This window comes from Sitophilus oryzae, unplaced genomic scaffold, assembly GCF_002938485.1.
Source record: "Sitophilus oryzae breed Bouriz unplaced genomic scaffold, Soryzae_2.0 scaffold_1576_pilon_pilon, whole genome shotgun sequence".
Taxonomy (NCBI): Eukaryota; Metazoa; Arthropoda; class Insecta; order Coleoptera; family Curculionidae; genus Sitophilus; species Sitophilus oryzae.
The window spans coordinates 779,949-799,250 of record NW_022146254.1 but is presented as its reverse complement, the minus strand read 5'-3'; the positions used below and the strand labels follow the sequence as shown (position 1 = coordinate 799,250).

General features: G+C 33.4%; 1 protein-coding gene across 2 annotated transcripts in view; it reads left to right on the top strand.

The window, feature by feature from the left end:
* The window catches only part of LOC115879121 (matrix metalloproteinase-2-like), a 245,013-nt gene that overhangs the window by 218,902 nt on the left and 6,809 nt on the right, over positions 1–19,302 (top strand). For both annotated transcript variants that reach the window (XM_030895778.1, XM_030895779.1), the window contains 4 exons: positions 2,085–2,230; positions 15,541–15,705; positions 17,715–17,922; positions 17,981–18,120. In XM_030895778.1, coding sequence (XP_030751638.1) covers positions 2,085–2,230; positions 15,541–15,705; positions 17,715–17,922; positions 17,981–18,120 — 659 coding nt within the window. The remainder of the gene's footprint in view (positions 1–2,084; positions 2,231–15,540; positions 15,706–17,714; positions 17,923–17,980; positions 18,121–19,302) is intronic.

The window sequence follows — 19,302 nt, the reverse complement described above, 5'->3', positions numbered from 1 at the left end:
CAACCTCTTGCGGGGTCAGAGTGATTCAACATTTGAAATTAATTGATCCTCAATAACCTACCGTTCTGTTTTCCAAGCGGAAACCAACTAAAGGCGGAACTGAGGAACCTGGAAAACTCCATCCGTAACCTGGAATGGGAGTCCTGCAACGGTCTCGAAAAACACTCGAAAAAGCTCCTCAGAACTTACGACCGAGAAAAATAAAAAATTTTCCTTGATTTAAGTAAAAACAATCTTCGAGTTATCACGGGGTTTCTAACAGGACACTGTCTCCTCAACCAACACCTCAGTAGGCTGAAGCCGAGAAACAACGGCGAATGCAGATTCTGTGGGTAAAATGGGGAAACACCGGAACACCATATCACTGAGTGTGCTGAGACTACGACCGTTCGTGCCATGAACTTTGGTACCTACTGCTGATGTCGAGGATGGAGAGCTGGCCTCTGTGGAGCCGTCTCAGATACTGCTTTTTGTTAAAGATGATTAGTTAAGAGACTCGTTATAACTCAAGAAAGGGGAACACACAATAGATCTCTAAGGTCGCTATGATAACTCCCCTCCTAAACATTCTACATTCTAAAAGTTTACCTATGCCTAACTTTTAAGTTCTTTCGATGCCGTACTCTATTTTATACAATTTATTTCTTACTGAATTAATATAAACTTATATCTTCTTGGTTGCCCTAACCATAAATAGTCATAACTCCTTTAGGACATTATTAACGGGAATTAAGATGCCATAATTCCCTCCACCATTTATACGAACAACCATGAAACAATAGAAATTTTGAATAATAACACAGATATCATAATATAATCTTATTTTATTATATGTTATCTGATTATATGTGTGTGCTAGTACTGCCAGGCTACACCATGTGGCATCTGTTTCCATTTTTTAACATAAAGTTAACAATTCTTTAATGTACCTATTCTCTGGTGAAGCCTATCCTGAAAAGACCTCATGCTAGGCCTTGGATTATATTGTGGTTATAGTGAATTTTAGTGCACATGTGCAACATGCAATTGTTTCAACTACGTTTGTTGAGTTTGTTCCTAAAAATATATTTAGGACCTATTTACCCTAGGTACTTTATTGCCACTGATATTAATAAAGCAGAAATCAAGTTAGTAAAGCAGAAAAAAGTTAGTTAAATTTTTTTAAGACCACTTCGCGCTCTGGCTTATTTTGTTTATTACTCCTTCCCTGGTCTTTTTATTCAATCTATGAAGTTATCCAAATTATAATTGTTACTACAACTTTCGGCACAGATAAAATCATGGTAAAGATTCTCATCTGTTTAGTGGGTTATTATTTGCCCTTACAAAAGTAAAAATTGGCACTCCTAATAAGCAAGTAAACATTATTGGAGCGTGGCATCAGGGCATAATGTATTTTTTTAATGTAATAAACTACTGTAATAATTTTTATTACCATGCTAGGAAAACAGTTTTCAGCCACTGAAGGTATTTTTTACATTCCTTTTGGTAAATGGATTCAATTTTAGGTGAAAGTAATGCTTGTCGCTTTTAGATTAAGATTTTCTTGATATTTCCTCCATTTTAATGAAAACATACTCGAACGTGTGCCGAATTCGTGCGAAAGGCATTTTTCTGGACAAAAAACTGAAGTCGATTGACAACAAATCGTCAAATTATGAATAGGTCTAAATAGGCCATTTAATACAATAGTAACCTGGCAACAAACAAAATTCCTACCAGCAGCTTTAATACAAAATATACCGGAAGTTAATAAATGTAACATTTGTGTCGTTTTAAAATAGGACAAAATATAATAAATTCAGTAAAAAATAAAATTAACTATGTACCACGGGAATTATGGAGCGTTAATAACCCCGGGCAATTATTGTCCCTCGGGACAGAAACTTTGCCCCCGGTAATTAAACTTATAATTCCTTCATACATAAATAACTATTTTGCTCTTAAAATCACACATAAATTTATTAAATTGATGATAAATAACACATAGTTTTTCATGCATGCTTCATCTACGTTACCGTAGATGGAGCTCAAAGCTTGGTAGGATTCGTATAAAATAAACATGGCATATTTTTTTATTTCAGGAAAGATCATGGAGACAATTTTCCCTTCGACGGAAGGGGAATTATTCTTGCTCATGCCTTTTTTCCAACGGGTCAGGAAGGGGTCAGTGTGGACGTGCATTTTGACGCTGACGAAAACTGGACCACGTCAGGCAGTAGCGACTTAGGTAAATAAAAATGAAAGAGAACGTAATAATATACCGTTACTTGAAAAGAATTCTACATTTTTCGCCACTGGAAGATTTTCAAAATAAAAAATACAACTATTGAAGAACTCTTATACTGGAAATTTTTTTCCAGTGGCCAAAAACCCAAAGTTCTTCTCAAGAAGTAAACCAGCCCTACAGGTATAGACATAATATACAGGGTGTCCCAGGCTGGGCGTGCATTAGAAGTTTCTAGAGAACTACAATATCTAGATCGGAAATTTTTTGCACATCTGTGTTTCACAACAAGATCTATCGTTTAAAAATATTTTCAATATGGCGGCACTTCCGGAAATACCGGAAGTTGACAGCAACTTTCTTATTTTAAATGGCTGTCCCCATTTTTTATTACATACTTAAAGTCTCTGTAAATTTTTATGAATTTTGATATTAAACACTCTATACCTAACATTAACCGTTTTTAAGAAAAAAATTATTAAACATTTTTTGACCAAAAAACTGCCTGTCAAAAATATGTCTATAGCCTAAACGTCAAAGTTAGTGATTACCACAGCCATGGTGCCATAAAGAGAAGACATGTGGCTATCTATATCAAAAATAAAATTGTTCGAATGTCATATAATAATGACAGCAGCTGTCATGGAATTGAGCTATTAAAAAATGATCATAAATCATTTTTTTCAAATTGAAAAATGCTTTTTTTATTTCACTAGTGAAAAGGTTTTTCAATTTGTTACTTTTTGACTATACATGTTCCTATACTTAAAATAAATTGTTTTTAAGTTATTTAAGATTTAGTTCTAAAGCGTATATTTTTTTTGATTTTAACCAGTAGCCTATGACTGTAAACGTCAAGCGATGTAAAGCAATAGATCTGACTATATCTATATATATTGTGTCATTTGTTCAAAAAGCAGTATGTTATCGATCATTATTTCCAAGCCAACTTTGCGCTGTTTTTTTTTTCGATCATACGGTATTTTTTAATAATATCAACTATGCAATTAGATATCACTAAAGAGCGAAAATACGAGATATATTTTTATAAATACACTTTTGAAACTCTTAAGCAGGCAGTATTTATAATATAGGAAATTCAAATAATTCACTTTCTGACAGATGGGAATAAATTTTCTGTCTGTTTAACACTTAATGCTAAAGGAAGCTAGATAAAATCAAGAAAAATATATGTTTTCAAACTAAATCTTAAATAACTTCAAAGCGATTTATTTTAGGTATAGGAATATGTATACTCAAAAAGTAAGGAAATGGAAAATCTTTTCACTAGTGAAATAAAAAAAGTGGGTTTCCATTTGAAAAAAAATGATTTATGATAATTTTTTAATCGCTCAATTCCATGACAGTTGCCGCCATTATTATATGACATTTGAACAATTTAATTTTTGAAATAGATAGCCACATGTCTTCTCTTTATGTCACAGTGGCTGTGGTAATCACTAAATTTGACTTTTAGGTTATACAAATTTTTTGACAGGTAGTTTTTTTCGTCCAAAAATTTTACATATTTTTTTTTTCAAAAACGGTTAATGTTAGGTATATAGCGTTTAATATCAATATTTATAGAATTTTACAGAGAATTTAAATATGTAATAAAAAATGGGGGCACCCATTCAAAATAAGAAAGTCGCTGTCAACTTCCGGTATTTCCGGAAGTGCCGCCATATTGACAATATTTTTAATCGATAGATCTCGTTGTAAAACAATGATGTGCAAAAAATCTCCGATCTAGATATTGCGGTTCTCTAGAAACTTCTAATGCACGCTCAGCATGGGACACCCTGTATATCGTTTGTTTTGGCACCAAATTCGTACTCTCCAAAAATTCGCTATCTTGTTAAAAATGCAGGTATGGCACCATGTCAATCTTAAAAATATTGGTTTCTGTCATCCAATTCGTTTTTTATCTTGATACCAATATAATTTATTTACTCGTCAATATAGTTTACATCAATCTTCGCATCATTGGACAATTGAATTATAGATCATATCAAATAAACTTTTAGTCACGTGATTAAGCTTGACCGGCACAGCGTTGCCCATTTTTACATATCTTCTTTTAATCAAAATATTTTTGGGAACAAAAATAAATTAATTATAAATATATAAACAGTTATTATTTACATAAAAAAAATCACCTCCTTAACAGCACTTGTGACATAACTACCGCTCTCCGGTTCAAAATATTCTAATACGGTTGCGATGAGTTTTTTGAGATGAGAACGGCTATTAAGCTATCTTGTACATTTCGCACTAAAAGAGGTTCTAAAAAGAACAATGATCGACTGCAAGGTCTGCTAGTAAAACTTTTTAAGCTTAAAGTATAACAACACAATGTATTTAAACCAAAAACTCGTAATACAAAATTAAAGTGTCAAAACGAATGACAATGTCAGAAAATAAATCTTGTCATTTTTTACAGCGGAGCTACCATATGAATTACCAGCGGGAAATTTAAATTCCAGAGTTAGTCAGCCCGGCGCCCATTATGTCCATGGTGGGCAAAAATGAATTTAAAAATAGCGCCCTCGATTACATAACTAAAAGTTTAATAATTGGTAGCGCTTATATACACGAAAATTGTCAAAATGATTAAACATCCTCCTCGTAGGAGGATGACGCAAAAGCAAACCAGATACTGGAAGTAACGAAGAATAAATATATAGCAACAGAAATTATGTAATTGACACATTGATGGGGAATGATTTAAATAAATGAACAATAGTCATAGAAAAATCACTATTTATATCAATTCATATGCGTCTTGATAAGTTTCTAATATAATTATTCATTATCTACTTCAATAAAACTTCCATTCACCCCATCCAGCCCATTAATACCCAGCCTGCTGACTTAAGTCCCATGCTCATAATGCGCTGATTAGGTTTGTCGATGCGGTTCATCAATGCGTCGATTTCATGCGCCAGAATATGTATTGATGCGATAGTTTGTGCGGAGGTTTGGCAAAATGTCGTTTTTTGGACTAACCATGAAAAGAAATATCACAAACACAAAGGTCGAATTTCCAAACGAACTAACAAATCGTATCGACGAACCGCATCGAAACATTGCATCAACGAACACATTGTGTCATACTCACTGTGTGCATGGTCACGTGGACGCATATGACTATTCAACAAATAAAATATTATTTAGCTTGTTTGAACTCATGAAAAAAGTTCTGGTAACTTAACATTTTATTCTGTATGGTGTAAATAATGAGCGTTATGAAAAACAAAACATGGCGAAGTTAAAATTTATTATTATAATCATACTAGAAACCTCATCATCTAAAGTATCCATAAAAAGTATTGATAAAAATGGATATGGATTACTATCTAAATAATACTAATATTAAATCATCTTCATTGAAAATATACTTCTTGGTTATCTTAAGATAAAAAAATACCTCTGTCAGTGATGAACATTTTCAGTTTGGATAAGATACCTATATTATTAGCTACATTAAAATTAATTTATTTATTAATAGAGAATAACTTTGCTTTAACATAATTTTAACGATTGTATTATAGTAAACACAAAAATTGAAAATATCCAGAGAATATCTTTAAAAGATGTATAGGTGGCATGGCATGCTATAATGTCAGACGTTAAAAATGCTAAACCCTAGACATATAAATCGATTTTACAAGCGACAGAATGTAAAAAAATTATTACACACACACGTGAGGATTTTTTACAGCGAATAATCCACAACATAACAACTTTAACCCCTAAATTAGTAATCAGTAAACATTAGCTTGCTCATTGTTACTTTTTTATTTATATGTGCGTTTGAAACGTATTGATCCACTTTTTTAATACAGGAAACATTTTATGTATAAATTTTTCACAAAACAAGTATAATTTGATCTGTATCTAGAAGGAAATAAAAATATCAACGTTATTGCCCTTTTCTGCAAATACTGTGAGCAAAAATTAATTAAATATTGATAACAAAATAAAGCACTAATTCACCGCAATACAGCAAAACACTTTACTTTTGCATTGGACGCGCGTTTCGCTAACCATGTTTGCATCATCGCAGATGATTAACACTAAACTAATATCTACAAATTGAGCGTTTATATACTCGGTCAGTTGGTATAGAGGCGTGGCACAACTAGCCAAGGGAGACGAAACCAACCGAGCATAATATTAATTACCAAACTAAAGTAACAAACTAGGAACAGAGAACTGGAAGGAATTGGACCTTTATCTCTGTTTATACTATCTTTACATTTATATTGGTATGGTCGGCTAAAAACCTATACCCAAGAAAATCACAATTAAAAAAAAATGTTAATACTGATCACAACCCAACATATTTCTGATTACAATCTTTACACGAAATTTCATAAATACTCGACCTTTCCAGTGGAGGTATTTTATCTTTAGGATTATCTAATAATAATTATTGTTTATTATTAGCACTATGCACAAGTTTATAATTGACATTTTTAAAAATTCTTTTTAAACCACTCTCTAAAACGGTATTGTCGTCTCTAAGTAGTAGTCGTCTCTAAACCGTATTAAAAAAATATTTTGACGTAACTTTCTTTATTCGACTTTTCAGAAATCGCAAACTTATACCTACGTTTTCTAATTATTTTATCGAATAATAAAGGAGAATATTCATTACACTCAGCTACATTCCTAATGTAATTTCTTTATATTTTAAATCTTTCTTAAACCAAACCAAACCAAACTAAAGTAACAAACTAGGAACAGAGAACTGGAAGGAATTGGACCTTTATCTCTGTTTATACTATCTTTACATTTATATTGGTATGGTCGGCTAAAAACCTATACCCAAGAAAATCACAATTAAAAAAAAATGTTAATACTGATCACAACCCAACATATTTCTGATTACAATCTTTACACGAAATTTCATAAATACCGGACCTTTCCAGTGGAGGTATTTTATCTTTAGGATTATCTAATAATAATTATTGTTTATTATTAGCACTATGCACAAGTTTATAATTGACATTCTTAAAAATTCTTTTTAAACAACTCTCTAAAACGGTATTGTCGTCTCTAAGTAGTAGTCGTCTCTAAACGGTATTAAAAAAATATTTTGACGTAACTTTCTTTATTCGACTTTTCAGAAATCGCAAACTTATACCTACGTTTTCTAATTATTTTATCGAATAATAAAGGAGAATATTCATTACACTCAGCTACATTCCTAATGTAATTTCTTTATATTTTAAATCTTTCGTTGGTACTAAGAAATAGCCGCCTTATGTATGTCTAAATAGTAATATAACTAGCCGCCTTATGTTTAATACTATGATATGACTAGATAGTCATATCAATTTTTTCTATAGATATCAAATTCCAGGCAATTATTTGTATTTCTAATAACTAATACAATGGTAACTAAAAAATGTTAATATATCGTTGTTCTCAATTTTATAGGTAAATTTGATGGAAGGGAAACGATTATTTAATTTAGAAATTAAATTAAATATGGTGTCAGAATGTGCATCAGAGTCCGCAAAAATATCATCTACATACCTAAGCCATACTCTTGGAACTTCAAAATTAGTTTGAGTACTTACTCAAACTCATTTTTAGCCCCAATTTCAAACCTGCTCATGAATAAATTAGCCAAAAATGGAGACAATGGATTACCCATTGCCGTACCTCCTCGCTGTTCAAAAAAGTGATTATTAAATTGAAAACAATTTTTTGATTCCTACATAGCGAAGTAAGTTCAATATATTCTCACATCAAAATTTCACCATCATGTAATGTTATATTTTTAATTTTGTTAATGACATCTATATTGTTTTTAAGTGAGAAAGAGGGTTCATGATTAGGACAAATCTTGCGTTGCTGAACAATTTTTTACCAAATATCTTCGGAAGTACTCGGGTTTTTTAGATTTGGACAGACGAAGTTATAGGGTGGCAACAAAGCAAAATAGTTCTTTGATTTAATCATGTCTATATCTCTTCTAATGTACAAAATCTCTGTAACGTGTATACTAATATTGCACACTGTGTATATTCATGAAACCTCATTTGTAGATCTGCAAGTAGAAACTATCATACCCGTGCCAAAAATTACAGCAAACATTTAAATATAACCTACATCACCTAACACCTATTTATAAACTCCGATTTAAAACCTAGTAAACGGTTAATATTTACATTTCGCATAGAAGACAGTAAAGACACAGTTAACTGCAGCGGAAAATCCTCAAATAAAAAAAAACTCCTTGAAACGCGACAGTGAAAAACTAGTTCGATTGGCTATTGAAAACCGTGTGATCTAGTTTGGAACTAAAATAAACGTCAATGCACTTCGTCCGGTGTAATTGAATTCGTAGACAAAAAATCAATCGGGACGCTGATTACAAAGGGACAATTTGAAAATTAAGCAAGGGTGCTGCCAGATATGGAATTTTCTTTGAAATTTCTTGCAATTTCCAAGGCTATTTTGATATGTAAGTTCTAGAATATCTTATTAATAATGGTAGATAATTTTTCATAAAAAAATATACAGGGCGACGATTTTAAAAGTAGTCATTGAGAAAACATAATATTAAAGATATAGAAGAGAGAAGATATAATATTGAGACTGAACATTGGCTTTCCTGACGTGTATACGTGTATTAGTGACCTTTATGTAAAAATCGTTGGTTTCAAAGAAAACCAGAAATGCCTTCAAAAGTGTCGCTTACTTTTAGATATTGATATCTCAAAATCTATTCTTACGATTTAACATTTTGCTATGAGAGTTAACAAAAAGCAAATAAATATATTTTATCTTCTAGTAGATGAGTCATAAAGTCATAAATATGGAAGAATGTAATAAATACGAATCCCACGATATGTATTTCAAATCTTCATGATAGTCTAAGAGATAAATCCCATTGCTACTTTCGTACTTTCCAAGCTGTCACTCTAAATATTAAAATTATTTATAATATGTATAAATATAAGTAACAACAACAACCATCAATTCGAAGTTGGTCAAAGAATGCCTAGAGAAGCTGTACAAATTAGGCAAGGAAAATAAAGTCGTCCTACTCTGGGTGCCCGCTCACCAAGGGATAGAAGGCAATGAAAAAGCAAACGATCTAGCTAGAAAAGGGGCGAACATTCCACTAACTGGACCAGAACCGTCCGGTTTTCCAAGCGGAAACCATGAAAGCGGAACTGAAGAATCTGGAAGACTCCATCCGTAACCTAGAATGGGAATCCTCCAACGGTCTAAGACACTCGAAGAAGTTCCTCAGAACTTACGACCGAGAAAAGTCAAACATTTTCCTTGATTTAAGTAAGAACAATCTTCGTATTGTCACGGGGTTTCTAACAGGACACTGTCTCCTCAACGAACACCTCAGTAGATTGAAGCTGAGAAATAAAGGCGAATACAGATTCTGTGGGGAAAATGGGGAAACACCAGAACACCTTATCACTGAGTGCGCAACCGTTCGTGCCATAATCTTTGGTACGGCTGATATCGAAGATGGAGAGCTGGCCTCTGTGGAGCCGTCTCAGATACTGACTTTTGTCAAAGCGCTGAGACTGTATGATGAGTTATAACCCGTTATATCTCAAGATATGTAAGGTCGCGGTGATGCGGTGATTAACCCCTACCTAAAAATTTTACATTCTACATATAAATTTTGTGAATTCTTTAGACTCAAGTAGGTACTTCAATATCAGAAACTAATGTTTTCACAAACAGCAATTGAGGAGAAAGATGCCTTACGACTTTCTTCAATATCTTAATGAATTATCAAAAAAAAATTAAGAATTGAAAAAAAAACGTGTACTAAGTAACAAAAATAAGTCTAAAATAATTTATATGTTTATATCAAAATCAAAAACACTTAAGCTTCATTCAGAACCTCGCAATTAGTGGAATAAATTAGTGGTTTCATTTAGCGTAGAAGTTTGTTCGTCTAACTTGAATGTACAGCATTCAGAACGTTTAAATTAGTGGTAGGAATTCAATTAGTGAAAAAAGTTAACAAAGTTTTAAGTTTTCCACTAATTATACTTCAAAATTTGCGAAGAATGTCATTTTCGTCTTTGATTATGTCATCCGTCAAGAGAAAATGTGGTTAAAAATCAAAAGTTTAATGTTTTATAAGCTAAATATTAGGATTTCTCTATGGATACCAACTGATTGCCGTGAGCTGTTGTTAGGATAATATCAAGGGATAATATATTAACTTTAATTGTGATTTTTAGGCATTGTGAATGATGAATGATCGTAAACTAAAAAGTATAAAGTGTAATTGAAACCACTAATTAATTGTACTAATTGGGAGGTTCTGAATGAAGCTTTAATTCCAATACCATGAAATTATTGTAGAAAAAAAACAGGAAAAATTATTAAAACAATTTTGTTTATAGGCGGGACAGAGTCGTTTGCCCTTTTCAAAAGTAGTTTTGAAATTCGATTAGCTATCGGAAGCCCGTCCTAGTTAGTCCGGAACTAAAGTAAATGTCAATGACCTTCGTTCGCTATTTTTTTATGAAATTCTGGAACGAAAAAGGCTTTTCAGGACAAGCTTCGCAACAAGCGATGTTGCGAGAAATGATTTCCCAAATATATCATCTCTATACGTTCATCTCTATAAGAAACCTTCATCTCTATATTCAACTAATAAATTAGTTGAGTATTTCTTGATAAAATACTATATTTTTTTATTTGAAGCCACTAACTCCTCAGTGGCATTTTACCTAATCCACATACAATGAAACTTCCTTAATTCGAAATATTCTTCTGCTATGTATTTTTATCACTATAAACTGAATTTCTTTATCTCTACAACTCAATTATTTCTATAACTCAAACTGAAATTTATGAGTAACCAATCCTAACGCTAATTTTTCTAAACTTTAGTTACTTTTATGGACACGTAACTGCTAGTTACTTTTGGTAATAGGACTCGTTATGTTGGACTCGTTACTTTAGTTACTTTAGTTACTCGTTACTTTGGTACTTATTGTCGTTACTTTATAATCGTTGTTTTGTGTACAGGCTGGAAGACTTGGGCTTGATGTGGAACTTCGTTACTTATTGTGCGCGGCGATCTTCGTTGCATGCTCGGTTTAACCTATAAGGGGTTTCCATTTTCTTCTACTGTAAGGGCTTAATAGGATAATTTCAATACTCGGTATTCAAGTACTGAATAATATGTTTTTAATAATATGTATAATATTTTTATAATGATATGTTAAATAAAACTATGTACTATTAATAAAATTAAAAATAAAAGAAAACAAATCAAACAAAGAAAATATGTGTATTATAAATAAAAAGTATTTTTTTATATTCTCTCTCTCTCTCTCTCTCACTCTCTCTCTTTGTATCACATTAATAAATAGGCAAACATTAAAGAGTAAAAATTTAAAAAAATGTATATATTTTTGTTAAAATGTAAAAATATTAAAAAAATGTATATTCCTCTGTGGCGGATTCATCTCTTCAAAAAAGTCCTTTGGATTAACGCAGCAGTGTTTACTATTTAAAATTACTATTTTTATTTTGTGGATTTTCTTACAGTGTAGGTGGCGAAATATCTATTCTCTTTTGAAGAAGAAAAATATTTGCTCTGCTTTTTCAGATGTTAACATTTTTTGTGACTAACGTGAATCTATTTTTAATAATATCTAAGATATGTTAATCTAAATAAACAATTCTATTCTATAAATAAAAAGCGACAACGAACGGCAAAGGGACAGCCCTCCTCCGGGTCGGCATGAGCCAATCCCCATAATAATTGTAATAAAAATATCACACATTTGCCATCCAAAACACCGGCCGGCGTCAAGTCAACATTTTAAACATAAACATATTGATAACAACTAGACCTACGTCGAAGTAAGGAATATTTCAGTATCGAGTCCTCGGTTCGTGCATTTCCAGGGATTACGATTACTGCCGGCGCAAAAGTAACGAATTAGCTTAGTAACGAGTAACGAGTCCTAAATTCAAATAGTAAGCGTTACTTCGAGTCCTCGTAAAGTAACTGTTACTTTGTAACGATTACTTAGAATTTTTACATCACTAGTATTGTGCCGTAACTGAATTTGAATGGGCACCGACCCCGGCATCTTTCAGGCAAAAATCTACGCTATCGATAGATGCGTACAACTTAACTTAGATAGGAACAATCGGAAACAAGAAATCCATCTTATTCGATATTCAAGCAGAACTAAAAAAGCGATCAACTCACTAACCATCAATTCGAAGTTGGCCAAAGAATACCTAAAGAAACTAAACAAATTAGGCAAAGACAACCTCCTACTCTAGGTGTCACCCACCAAGGGATAGAAGGCAATGAAAAATCATACGATGTAACTGGAAAAGGAACACTCCACTAACTGAACCAGAACCGTTCTGCTTCCCAAGCAGAACTCAAGAAACTGGAATATGGCCATCTGTAACCTGAAATGGGAATCCTTCCATGATCTAAAACCCTCGTAGAACTTATACGACCGAAAAAAATCAGAGATTTTCCTTGATTTAAGAAAGAACACTCTTCGAAGTGTCACGGGGTTTTAACAGGATGTTGTCTCCTCAGCAAATGCCTCAGTAGATTGAAGCTAAGAAATAACGGCGAATGCAGATTCTATGGGGAAAATGGAGAAACACCAGAACACCTCATTACAAAGTGCGCCGAGACGACAACCATTCGTGCCATGAACTTTGGTACTATTATGGTACGATTGATATCGGAGATGGAGAATTAACCTCTGTAAAACCGTTCCAGATACTGGCTTTTGTCAACAATTTTTGACACAAATTTTATCACACCAAGCTCAAAAGTATCGCAAACTGGTCCAAGATCATTAGTCCCGAAAACAACATAAATATAGCAACCGAAACGGTGTACTATTAATTACAATAATAATTAATCATTTATATACTATTAAAATAATAAAGAAGCAAGTTGGAGAGGTTTATTTTCAATTTTTATATTTCTAAATCATTAATTTTAAGGTTCACCTTTCTGGCGTCTTCATTATTGCACAATTCTCAAAATATTGCCACTAAAACAAACTTTAAAAAGATTTCGAAGAGACATTCAAAAGACATTTTTTTATGAAAAGCCCATGAAAAAAAGGAATTCAAACATTCTAATAGTTTCTGTAATCATTTTTTTTAATATATAATATTTTTATATATTAATTTTTTTTATTGGAACTACCGATGTGGCCAAAATTTTTCAAAAATTAATCTACCAGAAATGTACGTCTATTTCTTTAAAGGTGTTCACAACACGTATTCTGTTTTGATTTCAAATATAAATTACTTGTCAACCCCTAGCCATATAAGGTATATTAAACTAAAAAAATATAGTTTTTATCTAGTCCTAAAGATTATAAACCATCGCGTCGTCTTGGAAGATCTTCTACTTCGTTGGTTAGACTCTCAGAAATACTCACGAAGTCAAGAGCCTATAGTAAAGCTGCTGATGACACCTCATTCTCTTGCAGTAGAATAAATCGTTTTCCAATAAATAATCATTAAAATATAAAACTGATTTATTTTCCAAAATTTGTTGACATGGTAAGAAACAATTATTATTATACAATAATTGTAATATACATGAATGAATCGAAAAATTATAGAGTGTAAAATACTACACTATATTTGATTTAAAGCGCTCCGTTCGAATGTCATGAAATCGGTGTAAAGAATACAACGAAAATTACTAAAACAATTTAATTCGGAGCCGTGTCCAAGTTTGCCCCTTTTCAAAAACTAGTTTTGAAATTCGATTGACCATCGGAAGCCGTGCGCGATCTAGTTCGGAACTAAAGTAAACGTTAATGCCCTTCGTCCGGCTCTTTTTAATTAAATTCTGGAACAAAAAAGGGTCCAGGGCGCTTATTGGAAAGGGATTATTTCCAAACTAAACCGGGAAGAGATCGAATATGAGATTTTTTCGTCGATATCTCCACGTCGATTTTTCCACGTAAGTTGTATAGTTCGCCAAGTCAATTAACGTTTCCCTATTAAGCGCGATTATCCTGAAAGCATACGTTAGTTTTTAACATTGGTATTTAAAAAACAGCGTTGAAACCACCTCTTATATCGTTAGAAAACACTAGATAATAATTGTTAAACTTAGAAATAAAGGCTATGGAGCCTTTATATTTTATGGTAGGAAGCGGTACTTAAAGGGGGACTAATAGAAAAAACCGCACAAAAGTACACGATTAGCAGCTCTAGGTACTACCGGAGCAAGGAACAACACAGTACAAGCTGCGCTAGAAGTGATTCTCGACTTGCAATCAATCGAGTCGTGATGGATCTGACCGCTAAGGGTGGCCTTAGATCCAAGGGAATCCCGAAACCAGACCAACTACGGTCACTCGAGGACATTGACAATGATAGGAAAAATCATGGGGAACACGAGTCCACATCTGCTAGACCAGAAAACGGACTATTCTCACCAAACATGATTTTGGAGAAAAGATAAGGATTCGCATCCCGACAAGAGGAGAATGGGAAACCAACATAGTAATGAACACTCAAGAGATAGCAGTCTACACAGATGCTTCCATGACTTCAGGAGGCAAAGGTATGGGCATCTTCTCAGAGGAACTAGACATCCGACGATCTATAAGGCTATCAGATAGCTGTAATGCTCTACAAGCAGAGGTTTAAGCTATAAAGGAAGCGGGTAGTTGTATACGAGGGAAAATCGCTGATAAAGCAATAGGAGATATCGTGATATACTCTGACTGCTTGGGCACTTTAAAAAGCATTACCATGCAATCAGTGAGATAGAAAACTGTGGTAGACTGCCGAAAAGCACTGTCCTGGCTGCGTCAATGCGGGCCAGGCGGTGTTAGGTGCCTGGCTACAGCAATGTGGTGGGCAAGTAGGAAGCGAACAGACTCGCCAAAGAGGGGGCCAGGGGAGAGGTTGTGGTAGATGAGCCACCACTTATGACGATCAACACACTGAGGTGATTTGATCATCATGCTAGTTCCTATAGATATATAAAAAGCTATAAGCGGTATAGGCATGTGAATACCGACCAAAGATCACTCTTATCAAGCATGTATAATGCATGTATATTTCAAAAATATTGTATAAAAAATAGTTTTGAAATATAATTTAAAAAAAAAACGACCAAAGAAAAGTAAATACCGACCAAAGACGTATTTGGCCAGGACGACCAAATACCTATCATCCACATCCCATATAAAATATCCTTCAAAAAAACCTATATACAAAATTGTTTTAAAATATAGTGTTTAACTAGACCTGTTAATTTTATCATATCTCTTTATTTCCAGGCACTAATTTGTTTATGGTGGCTGCCCATGAAATAGGTCATTCCCTAGGACTGTCCCATTCTAATGTTGAAGGAGCATTGATGTACCCGTGGTACACGGAAATGAAAAACGGTTTCGAATACGAACTTCCCGAAGATGACAGATTAGGCATCCAATCTTTATACGGTAAGTTTCACATACTTTTGCGACCATAAATGAATACTAAAGTATGTATGTCCAACCAGTCAGGGAAGATTTCGACACATGACATCCAAAAAATGTCAGAAAATTTAATTTCCCTGCGAATTAGGATCACAGACATAACTGTTACTGTCATAATATAGCCTCTCGTTGAAATATAATAATATACAGGGTGGTCCGAATTGTATTCCAGAAACTTCGGCAGCATATTCTGCAGATAAAAATAGGTAAAAAAGGTCGTATAAATATATGTTCTAAAATGCTTAGTTTCGGAGATACATAGACCTCCTTATCAATGAAAGAGCCAACATATACAACGGACAGGACAGAGCCACGGCGCGAAATTCCCTAATGGCCAATTGGCAGGAGCGCTGGAGGACTAGTACAAAAGGCCGATGGACACAGAATCATCAGAAACATTAGCAACTGGCAGAATAGGCACTATGGGGAGGTCGACTACTATCTCACTCAGGCCGTCTCAGGGCACGGCTGCTTCAATGCATTCCTATTTAAAAGGAAAAGAGCAAATACGGAGATTTGTATATACTGTGAAGCAATAGATGATGCTGAACACACGATTTTTGCCTGTCCTAAATGGCACGACGCAAGACAGATATAGAAGAAGGTACTGGGGAGGCGGTTTACTCTGGAGAACTTTGCCTTGGACATCATGGGAGAAGAAAATGTATGGAAGATGACCTATAATGTTGTACGGACGATCATTAGGACCAAGGAACAGTAAATGAGAACTTTGGGACAAGTAGAATAGTAAGCCAGCTACCACGTTGAAGTAATGCGAGAGCAATTCCAGCGTGGAGCATGGATTGGCAAAGGGGGGTTTTTAGTCGGTAAAAACCCGACACCGCCCACGACCATCCAACATCGGGTGTCTGTTGAAGATTTTCCCCTCCATAAAAAAAAAGTTTCGGAGATGTAGAAATTTCATTTTTATTTCGACTTTTTCCAAATAATTTATGAAGTAACGTCACTGCTTAGATGTAAATTGGTGTCTGGGAGTGTTTTGACATGAGAAATTTGATTTTGATGTCAATATGACTCCTACTGGTAGAGGGCGCCACGTACATGTCTTTTAACTGTTTTGAAGCATAATAACTTTTTGTCCGTACCCGAATAAAACTACCGAGGGAAAAAATATAGATCTCTGTGATTTTTTACGTAAAAAATATCTCTTTATAAAAATCGCTACGAGCAACCGTTCTCACGATATTTAGAATATAAATAGTCAATACATGCCATTATTGACGAAAAATAAACACGTTGAGTAGATAGTTATTTCACTGTAATAATAAATTTGGGGAATTTTAATTTTTTTAAATTAATCATATTTTTTCTGCAAAAAAATAATGATAAAACAGTTTTTGTTGAACTTTTGGTACAAAAACATTTAAAATTTATGATCCCACTCTAATAACTATTTATATAATCAACATGTTTAATGTCAGTGATGACAGGTATTGATAATTTCGATTCCAAATATCTCGAAAACCATTACTCGTAGCGATTTTTCCCAAGAGACCTTTCTTACTTAAAAAGCGTCGTAAATGTATATTTTTTTACTCGGTAGTTTTATACAAGTACGGACGAAAAGTTATTACTATTACTCTTCAAACCAGTTAAAAAATATGTAGGTGGAGCCCTCTACTAGTAGGAGTCATATTGACATCAAAATCAAATTTTTCATGTCAAAAAACTCCCAGACACCAATTTTAATCCAAATATTGACGTTACTGCAGAAATTACTTGGAAAAAATCGAAGTAAAAATGAAACTTCTACACCCTGTATCTCCGAAACTAAGCATTTTTGGACATACATCTAATACATCTAAAATACGAACATTTTTCCTTATTTTTATCTGCAGAATATGCTGCCGCAGTTTCCGGAATACAGTTCGGACTACCCTGTATATTAGAAACATTGTAAAGCTACACTACTAACTTCTAACTACTCTTCACTAATAGTAGAATATTTATAGGTGCCAGGGATGAGAAAAAAAGGGAACGTATACCACACTATCCACATCAACCAACTTATTACAGGCCTACCACAACAACCACTACAACTACGACAACAACGATGAGGCCTGTGACACGGCCGCACCATAAGTATCCCTACGATCCGAGAAATCCTTATGGAAAACACCCGCACGATCCTAGAAACCCATATGGGTATTATCCCAACAGGTATAAAAATACTATAAATATAAAAAAATTGTATTAATTGTGTTTAAAATCATTTCAGATCAGATAAATCCCCGCAAAAACCAATGCATCCGAGTAAGAAACACCACTACTATCCGACTGGTAGTAACCCGGATCACAAGCCTGACAAGAAACATTATACTCCAGGATATGATCCGAATCGCAAATCAACAGCAACTCGTAAGTAAAATGAATGATTTATTTCACACGCATATTTCATGATATACAATATCTATACCAGTTGTTCTTTGAATAGTCCGTGGATATTTGCCTATAGGTTTGTATGCATTACTACGTTGATTTTGTTTTGTAATTCAGATATTTGTGAATATACATGATGTGTGCCATGTGTCAAGTAAAATAGGTATATCCACTATCTATACTCTATACCATCCGTATTTTTATATTAATAACAAAGAAAGTCCAAATTTACATTGCCCAGATGATGTCATTTTTCCGAGCATTTTTCGGTCCTATCCTAATTATAAAAAACAATATCTACCGGGTGCGTCTCAAAAGTGGCTCACCTTTATAACTTTTTTATTTTTCAGTTAAAAAACGAGATTTGTTATATGACATAAATTAGGATTGATTCACCTATACAATTGTTTTCGGTCACTTCCTGTTTCACCGGAAATGACTACAACTGTTGATTTTTAAATGGCACCCTCAGTATTTTTTTATCTTATTCGATAGAAAATAACACTCTGAATAGAATGACATATCATATGTATGTCAACTTTTGACATATTCACATATGGTTTATTTGAAATTATAAACGAAAATTTGACGCGAAATACCAAGTGTGTGGTATCAAATTATTCGTAGAAAATTGTTTTTTCCAAATATGCTAATGAGCCACACTCGTTCTATTTGAAAAAATTGAGATATGATTAAAAATACGATTTGAGCATTTTCTAACTGACCAGGACAAGACACTAAAAACATTAGACGATCAAATCTATTTTTCCAAGACTTGTTGATTAAGAATTATTGTTTTTAATATAGCCATGGCACTCTAGATTGAATTTTAAAATACGATTTTTTATTAAGCGAGAATGTCAAAAGTTGACATATGTTATTCTATTCAGAATGTCATTTTCTATCGATTTTTTTATCCTATTTTTTATCCTAGATATACCGAGCGTCTATTTAAAAATCAAAAGTTGTAGTCATTTCCGGTGAAACAGGAAGTGACCAAAAACAATTGAATACGTCAATGAATCCTAATTTATGTCATATACTAACATACCAAATCTCATTTTTTTTATCTGAAAAAATAAAAAAGTTATAGGGGGTGATCCACTTTTGAAACGCACCCGGTATATCAATATTACGCCACATCATAGAGAGTATTAATTA